Here is a 9,762-nt window from a genome sequence, read left to right on the forward strand (position 1 = left end):
CCTCCTGCGATCTCTGGTTCTTGATCCAGACCTAAAATGGAAAATAAGATGAACAATTTCCCAAAAAACAGCCCCATCCCTTACAGCTGAGGGGTTACAGATAGTGGTGAAGCCAAGGGCTGACTTCCCATAGGACCTGCTATAAGGCCCACCTCCAGCCACCAGCTGCTCAGAGGCAGAAGGAAGAGACCAGCACCCAAGGGTTCAGGCTGCACTGAGTTGAACCAGTGGTTCTGCAAACTCTTCACAGTGGACACCAGCTCAGCTACACAGAGTCACACGGCCGGCGCAGGGCTGGGCAGGACATGCAAGTTCCAAACACAGGCTCACTGCCACTGAGTGTCACATGAGCTCCCTGGGAAGCATTATACAAGAACAACTAAGAAATGCACTTTACAAGGTCTCATTTGACACTCTGCTCCAAGCAGAAATCTACAAGATTGCCGCCAACACATGCTGAAGGAGGAAGTGACAAAAGATGCTCACATACCATGTGGCTGGAGGGTGATCTGACAAAGTCCCTTGGAAAGCAATTTTTGTAATACTTACCAGTATTTATGTATTACATTCCTTTATCCCAGGAATTCTAAGAAATTTTATAAACCCTCAAACACATACAAGGATGATCACTAGAGTACTCGTTCAAAAGTTTTATAAAAACTTAGTCATCAAAATTTTAAATTAAAAAAGCAAAGGCAGCAAAAGCAAAAGTCAGTAAGTGGGACTACATCAGACTAACAAGCTTCTGCACAGTGAAGGAAACTATCAATAAAATGAATGAGAGAAAATATCTGCGAATCATGTATCTGATAAGAGGCTAATATCCCAAAACATTAAAAAATTCTAAACACAAGAAGGAAAAAAAAAAGATTAAAAAACGGGCAGAGGACCTGAATAGACATTTTGTCAAAGAAGACATACAGATGGCTAACAGGCACATTAAAGAACTGCTCAACATCACCAATTATCAGGGAAAAGCAAATCAGAACCACAACGAGATATCACCTCACACCTGTCAGAATGGCTGTCATCAAAAAGACAAGAAATACACATGTCGGTGACGATGTAGAGAAAAGGAAGCCCTTGTGCACCGTTGGTGGAAATATAAATTGGTGCAGCCACCATGGAAAACAGTTATGAGGTTCCTCAAAAAATTTAAAATGGAACTACAATATAATCCCGCAATTCGGATTCTGCGTGTTTACCCGAAGGTCATGACTATTAAAAAGATAGCAGCATCCCCATGTTCACTGCAGAATTATTTACAATAGCCTAGACATGGTAACAGCCTGAGTATCCACTGACGGATGAACGAATAAAGACGATGAGAGTCCCACATGTGCCCATGCACACAACGTGCCCAGCGACTGTGGTCACCTCTGTGTAAAAAAGACACCTACGTGTTTTGCTTAGTATATTTTTACATTGTTTGAGTCTATATATAATCAGAATGTTAGATAATTAAAATAATCAGAAGAAACACAAAAAATACAATAAATGATTATTTGTCCGCAGTTATTCACTACGGAATTCCTCTAGGAAAGCCCAGTTTCTGTGCCCAATATGAGAGCGTGGTTACTTGGGGCTCCACCTGGATGTCTCTTAGGCATCTCAACCCGAATATGGCCAGAGCCAAATTCAGCTCCCCACCTCCTCCTCACCCCCAACACACTGCTCCCAATCTCTCCACCTCTTTAAGAGGCCACTCCAGGTCAGAAACACTGAGCCAGGTCCACTCCCTCTTTGCAAAACTTGCATCCAGCCACCAGCAAATCCTATCAGCTCCACCCCCAGAACACACGGTTCCCTCCCTGCCCTCACAGGGTACAAACTGCCAGCTCCCTGGCCCAGACCCTTGCAGCTAGCTCACCTTCCCTCTGCTTCCACCATCCACCCTCCAGCACTGGGCCCACACCTGGCCCGTCCTGGTGAATTCTGCCCACAGCAGGCATGACAGCTTGAGAACACACTCCTCTCTGGAGTTTCTGCTTTTGCCTGTCCTGCTGGTGGTGCAACAGCTCCCCCTCCACCCCTACCAGGGAGTCCACACCTTTCTAGGTAAGAATCAGGTGGCCACAGCTGCTTGAGCAACTGGAGTGGCCTGTCCACACTGCACGCCTGTGCACACAGGTCCTCCTGGACCAGCCAGAACCTCGCTTGACTGAACGTGCTGCGTGTTTTCTTATTTTTCTTTCAATGGCCACCCAGGTACCTGGCAGACCTCAACTGTCACAAGCAATAAGCAGTGCTGGCAGGAAGAAGTGGGTTGTCCTTGGGCCGCATGTGCTCACCTCCTGCTCAGTCGTTCCTCCCGCTCTCTCTCCTCTCTCCTCCTCAGCCGATCCTGATTTCTCTTCTCCTGCTTTTCAGCCACAGTTTTCTAAATAAAAGAAAAATTGGAAGATGGGAGAGGAGCAAGTCACACACGAGGGTGTAAACATTGTTCAACAAAAAGGACCTTTACGTGACCTCAATACTGGCAATTTAAGAACCTAAGAGAAACTCAGAGAACAGGAACACAATTCTTTTTTTTTCTTCTTCTTCATATTTTTAAAACCTCTTAAACAATGGAAAATGCATGGGGAAAAATACAGCTTTATCATTTTATACATTCAGTGACAAACTACATATTCTAAGAGGTGCTGTACATCTAAGTCACAGAAAGTTTCTCATATTGCTTCAAATCAATCCAGAAAGTTTTTTACCCAAAGACTCCACAAACTTCATGTAAAAGAGGACACATGTATCTGACTGAATACATCTTGATGAGGGGAGCCAAGCTTCCCCACCAAGTTGCAGCCTGTTCTGTCCCAGGGTGCTGGGAGGGCCTCCCGGGGAAAGCAGGCACCACATGTCTCATCGGAATGGGTGGTGGTGAATGCAGTGGATGGGGAAGGGTGACTGGCAGGAGGTAGCCTAGAAACCTCCCCCCACCAAGAGCACCATCCCCACCAGCTGGCTCGGAGCACTCCAAACTCAACTCAGAGCCTTTAAATACCCCTCCCACCCCCCACACCAGGAAAGGCCCTGAAGCGGGGCGGGGGGGGGGGGGGCGCAGTTCAAGCCGGGAAGGCCCGAAAGGGCATGAAGGCTGACCTTAAATCTCAGGCGGACAGGAGCCAGGCCCCTAGGAAGAGAAGGCACTTGGGCTCCCGTTCGCCTCCTCCAGCTCTGTCTCTGTGTGCAGACATCACCCCTTTCCCAAATCCTCCCCACTCCCTAAAACACTAGGTTCCTCCTCACTCTTCCACCCAGTGTCCACCTTGGTGCATGGCGTGGAGGGGTGCACACCCCCAGGACCACTGTGAATGAAGCCATCTCTGATTAGGGCACAGAACTCCCACCTTCCTTATTGTCAAGAGGTGTACTTTCAAATACATTTTCTGTTGATAGTTTAACTGCTATTTACCCAAATTTGTAACTTAGTTGTGTTGTCCTATCAACCATATACGACTCATAACTGCAATGACAAAATATGATTTCTCGATCAGGTGAATACTTAAATTCTAAAGGTTTCAGGGAAAAGTTTCAATGTATTCTAATGCAAAGGTACATCTGTAGAAAAAAACCAAAAAGTTTTCAGGTATAAGAAGTATTAGGACAAAATTCTAGGGTGTTATGGAATGGAAAGACAATTTAAAGGAAAATGGGAATGTGACAATTCCAACTGCTAAGGAGCAGATTTTCAGAGTGGATTGTAGTTGATACCAAATTTTTATTTATATTTTATGGGCTACATATAAAATATTTTTCATGTTTTACACCCAAAAACTTACAAGAAAAAGATTCCAATTTAAAAATGTGTGACAAAGAATACAATTTTTCAAAATTCTACTGGGAGGACAGGAGCAAAATGTTTCAAGACCAGTGGTGAGACTACCACCCAGCTCCCTCTCCCACTGCGGAGTTACATATCACCTACGACCTTCCTTGGGTGCAGGGCCCTGCAACCCGCTGCTCCACCCTGGGCACACACTAGGCCCAAGGCCTTGACTATCGTGGTGTCCTATGGTCAAGTGCCATGTGTCTGTCCTTCCAACAGATTCTGGTACCTGGAGAAAAGGCCTGCGTGTTTCCCAGCATCCCACTGCAGGGTCCCAGCACACAGTTAGGGAAGGCTCCATTAGCCTGAAGAAGACAATTCAAAATATCCCTAGCTTGTGTAACCTTCCTCCTCAGTGTCTGTACCCAAGATGCTGAATGTTGTAGAGCTTAATCCAGGAAAAGGAGGAGCCCCAAGGAAGGGACACAGGTGTCCAGTGGTAGGGCAGGGCTATCAGAAAAAACCCCATCACCTTCTCATCTTTCTAGCCAGACCACTCTCCACGTGTCCACCTCTGACCAAGAAGAAAAACTACAGACTATTGGCTCTTTCCCACCTCCAAACAGAAGTGTTTTCAGATGGGTGCAAGAACTCTCTCGTTCTTTCCTGCCATTTTCCTCTGTAAACAAGGGGTGGCAGACTAAATAAATATCCCAGGCCCTGGTGGATTCTGAGATCTTAGGTCTCTTATGGGAACATATTGATGAAATCTGAGTAGTTCACTGTAAAACTCAAGTATAAAAACCAAGGCATGATTTTACCATCAGAACACAAGGTTTTTAGTACCCCCACCAACCCCCCCAAAACAAAAAACAAACAAAAAACCCACCTTTTCTATAAGCAAAGACATGTCAAAAGCAAAGACAATCACAAAACTTTTCAGGTTTCTTCAGAAACACAACACATTAACATACCCTCAACTGATCGAGCTTCTCCCGAATCTGAATGAACCCCAAGTGTAACTTGCCCCCGAAGTGGTCTGCAAGACGACGGTCATTGTCATGGAGACCAAGGTAGGCTGAACAGACTTCACAAACACGCAGCTTCTGCTGTTGAAAACTGGATGCAGGCATGGAATTCCTGTATTCTTCCTGGAGAATGGGAAGAGATGATGAAAGGGAGGTTTACTCAAATGCCACCGTCTACTCAACTCTTAAAATGGAACTATGTGAAGGGACTATACAGATGATTTTTTTTTTGGCCACATGGCTTGCAGGATCTTAGCTCCCTGACCAAGGACTAAACCTGGGCCCTGGCTGTGAAAGTGCCAAGTACTAACCACTGAAATGCCAGGGAATTCCCTAGAGATGACTTTAAAAAACTGAATCATTTACAAAGCTTCAAATACTTGTAACCAATCCAATTTTACTTGTTTAAGAAATGAACTACCAGTTATGATTTTAAAGCAACAAGGTGTACTCAGAACACTCAGACACACAGGATGCTAAAAGGCCAAAAGGCCAGTGGGGAAGGTGAGTCCCTGCTATGATGGAGCACTCTATGAAGACCAAAGAAACAAGGAGAGAATCTTCAACAGGGACCTTAAAAACACAAAGAAAAAAAGTAAACCAAACAGACAAGTAAAAAACACAGAAACATCCACGGAGAGTGTCCCAATGTCCAGGAAACTGTATCCCAATGCAGCCCCAAAAGCTAAATTCTGGAAGGACAAATACATTACACACTCTCTTCAAAGACGGAAGTGTGCCTAATGGAACAGAACAAAGCACACTCCCTCTTGCAGCCAGTGCAGTCTGAGTTTAATCACAAGAAGTCACACGGCCTCAAAGCAAAATACACGAAATACAAAAGAAAATGAATCAGAACATGGTTACTGCTACTTGTGCTCCAGTTAAAGCACTTCTTCAAAATCTAGGTTTAAGAAATGCATTTCAATAGTCATTTTTCCTTAAAGGGAAGACTGAATGTAGTAATCTTCCATCAACTCACACATTCAAAACGTTTCCTGGGAAACGCAAATCAAAATAAGACATCATGTCACTCACTAAACTGGCAAAAATGCAGAAAAACAGGCACTCTCATGCCCAGGACTCAAAGCACCCTTGCTCTGGCCACTGTCCCCATCCTTGTCACCTGAGTGCCCCCCACAGGCCTTCCTAAAAACTACGGAACAAGACAGGATGGTGTAGGGGCGCCCTTCCCACCACTTAGGAGCAGGCAAGGCTGCTTGGTCATCCTAAGAAATGATATGGAGCAGTGCTGTGCGCTCTTTACCCAGTTTCCCCCAATGGCTCGATCTTTAAAAACTATAGCGCTACCTCACAGAAAGGACCCTGAGTGACACAGTCAAGGTTCAGGACACCCATCACCACCAAGGTCCTGCTCGCTGCCCTTCTACAGCACACCACTTCTTGACTCCTGGCAACTACTAATCTGCCTCCACTCCTACGTTTAGTCATTCTGAGAAGGTTATACAATGGATTCACACACTATGTAACCCTTTGGGATTGACTTTTTTCACTCAGCATAATTAGAATTAATTTTGAAAGATATTAGAGGAATGCATTCAGAGTTTCAAACCCACAGAAAGGGACAGAATGATATCACAAATAACTTGTGTACTCAACCATATTTAGCACTTCTGCTTAAGGTTATTTTTTCTTTTAATGAAAGATGTAAAACTTTACAATGGAAATGGAGTTCCCGATGTCTCCCTCTCTAGTCCCAGCCCCTTCCCTCCCCTGAGGCATCCGTAAGCATTCAGCATAATCTTCAGTGCTGTCTCTATACTTCATGCACACATGGGCCTGTAAACCGTGTGCGCACTTAGCAGTCCCCTGTCAGCACTGCAGGTCCTTCTTCCACCTGCGCTGCGGGGAGCTCTCTCTCGGCTACTCCAGGCAAATATGTCCAGTTCGTTCACTGCTGCAGGATTCCATTTTAGGGGCACACGGCTGTACGTTCATAGGCGGTTTTCTAGGTTACCGATGGTTTCTCATTTTACAACCAGTTCTGCCCTGAGCGTCCTTGCACCTGTCACCACGTCCCATATCCTGCTGCTCTCTTGGCTGTCGGCAGACATCCAAGTGCTGAATCCCACATCAACAATTATTTCAGCCTATGCACAAATCTCAGAGCCATCTCATGGGTTTCTGGTGTCTGCTCTGCTCTTCAAAGCAGGAAGGCTTGGCCTCAGTACTTGCTAAGAGGCCACAGAGCTTCCTGACCCTCTGACCCTCCTGCTAGAGCTGTCAGCAATCCAAGGAGCCTGTTTTCTACATGTAAACACAAATTTCCCAAACATACAAAGGTTTAGGTCTGGTGCAGGATTTCTATGCAGGATTTGCGACTCCTCACGCACATGTCACTGACTCAGTGGGCCTCACTCGAATACCCACAGGCATTTGGCACAATTTATGTCTTCAGATCATCATCAAGGAGCTCCTACTACGTGTCAGGCACCAAGACGAGCCAGGGGTGCAGCAACAACTGAAACTACTAGCCCTGCCCTGGGTGCAGCCCACTGTGCCATCTCATCTCCACCCACCATTCTGAGAACCTTCTCAGTCTGGGTCTCAGCTGAGGGCCTTCCAGGGTCCCCCTGCCCTACCTGGATATGCCCTGCACCCCAAGTGCACCCGTCTTCATTGGAATGAATCGTCTTCATCGGAATCAATCTTATCTATTGCTCACATTTCCTTCTGCCTGGCCCGCCTCCCCGCAGCAGTGCCGCCTCCACCAGAAGAGGGCGTCTTCCGGCTTGCTCACAATTAGACAAGTGCCTGGCCCACAGCTGGAGTTCAAAGAGCACTTACTAAAGGGACACACTCAGCTCGTCCTCCTCTGACTCTACCATCCCCACCGTTCTCTAAGCCTACCCAAGCTCATTTCCAATTCCAGCAGTGAGGACTTGAGAACCAGGGAGAAGGCAAGAGAGGAAATCACCTAGGAGGAAACAGTTGTCTCAGATAGACACTGAGTCCCTGACTGAGCTTCTCCACCACACAGCAGTGTCCTGGCCACGGCAGCCCGGCCGACCCCACCTGGGTGCCACCCGCAACCTGCACGGGTCTCTCTACTGCGAGCACAGCGCCTCACTCTACACAGCAGGCCTCACTCTACACAGCATCTGCAAAGCAAGTCTGGCCCAATCACACCAGCTGAACACTCCCCCTTCCCCCCGCCCCGAGCCAGAGGGACAGACTGGAGGTGCTCACTGCACTCCTCCACTGACTGCTATCCTCAGGACCCACTCTACACATGGGAATAATGCTCAGAGCTGCCAAGTGCCTACTCTGAGGCCACACAGAGGTCACAGGGGTAGATTATGTGTGCTGACTCTAAAACCACACCACCCTATTTCCAACTCCTTCCCAATACATATTCAAAAAATGGAGGCATGGCTTAATTTTAGCCCAAATGGTCAACTCTGGAGTTACGATGTTTCCTCCCTCTCTAACACATTTTTCTCACCAACCTCAGCTTCTTTTTTCTTTGCACGGACTTTCTCCACTTCCATAAGAATCTTCTGGGATTCATCCACATTTCCTTCAGCTCCCAGCTGCTCAGCTTTAGCAAGAAGCTTCCCTATTTCTTCATTCAACTCATGTACTTTTTCTGCCTGGGGGAGGGGAGAGAGAGACAATCAGGTAACCAGACATCTAAAAACAATAGGTTTTTTAATGCAAAGAAAACGAGTGTTTCTCCTGCTGCATTTCTGGTCTGTTCCATCAAAAAACACACGGAACAGGTGGAAACCCTCACTGATGACTTTTGAATTCTAACAATCACAACACCCTTACTACCACTGAGACTGACCGTAACTAGACCTGTGCCGTGCACTCCAATAAAAGCAGTGGCACTGCTGTTGCTTCCAATAGGTTGCAAGGACCATCATGTGGGTCAATTCCTAGGCCATCTCTTTTTATGTTTTTTAGTACAGTTCAATCTTCTGGGTAAGGGTAATAAAATACATGGGTCTAAATGCACATACTTACACTTTAAGCAAAATGCCTAATTACTGGGATTTGCTTTCAGAAATAAAACAGTACCATTGGTCCAGTTCACAAATGACTACTTCCTAAGCAATGCTTTTATAAAACTGAAAGGAAAAAAGACACTGAAGAGTTCTGCTGAAGAGGGAACAAGGGTCATCCAGACGACACACAGGCCAGTTCCACACACATCTAGCGTCTTTTTCCATGACATGGATACACCACAGTTTAACCATTTCCCTGCTAACTTTTCCCATTTCCTGTTTTATGGAGGGATGTTAAAAAAAGAAACTTAAAACACAAACCCATAACACGGGGAGGGACTAAGAGCTCAGCAATGGCCTTCCCTCCTCACTGGGAATAGCCAAGGCAGTGGGTACCCTACACCCCAAAGATGCACACTCGGCGCTAATGGTGACTGCTAGCCTGGTGGCAGCCCAGTCTTTACGCCACAACGTGAGGCGAAGGCCTCCCCAGCATACCTTCGCGGAAACTTCCGCGCTGATCTCCTCCTGTGTCTCTGCCAGCCGCTTCTTGGCGAGCTCAGTTCTCCGATCACACTCAGCGATAAAGGACTCCAAGTGATCCATCGCCTAGCTCAGGAGAGGCAGAGAGCTACAGTCAGTGATGTGCCTACGACCTCAGAACTCATGTGTTCGATAGGAAATACAGTCCTGCGTTGGTTCTTAAAGCCTGCAGGTTCAGTGGGAAGATCTGAAGCTACACTACAGCTAACATGTCCACAATCGATTTCAATCAAGGGGCTTTGTTAAACCAAATGACTGCTCACAAGCATGGTCTTCTCTTCGATTTACTTCCAAAATTTGTAAAAGAACCCCCATCCCTCAACACCATTTCCAAGAAATTTTGAGGAAAATTAAAACATCTGGCCATAACTAATAGTGTTCTCTGAGGGACAGAAAAGGCTGAACTGAGCTAATGTCAGAGGCCCTCTCCTGGTGAGTCGTAGGAGATGCAGATGAT

General features: G+C 46.4%; 1 protein-coding gene across 15 annotated transcripts in view; it reads right to left on the reverse strand.

Moving 5' to 3' along the window:
- LUC7L (LUC7 like) overlaps positions 1-9,762 on the reverse strand; it is a 122,590-nt gene that overhangs the window by 93,923 nt on the left and 18,905 nt on the right. For all 15 annotated transcript variants that reach the window (XR_009055375.1, XR_009055378.1, XR_009055376.1 and 12 more), the window contains 5 exons: positions 9,261-9,371; positions 8,262-8,405; positions 4,738-4,914; positions 2,292-2,380; positions 2-31 (listed from right to left, as the gene is read on the reverse strand). Coding sequence is in view for 11 of the 15 variants with exons in the window: in XM_057747987.1 (XP_057603970.1) it covers positions 2-31; positions 2,292-2,380; positions 4,738-4,914; positions 8,262-8,405; positions 9,261-9,371 (551 nt within the window). In the remaining 4 variants the exon portion in view is untranslated. The remainder of the gene's footprint in view (position 1; positions 32-2,291; positions 2,381-4,737; positions 4,915-8,261; positions 8,406-9,260; positions 9,372-9,762) is intronic.

This window comes from Hippopotamus amphibius, chromosome 9, assembly GCF_030028045.1.
Source record: "Hippopotamus amphibius kiboko isolate mHipAmp2 chromosome 9, mHipAmp2.hap2, whole genome shotgun sequence".
Taxonomy (NCBI): Eukaryota; Metazoa; Chordata; class Mammalia; order Artiodactyla; family Hippopotamidae; genus Hippopotamus; species Hippopotamus amphibius.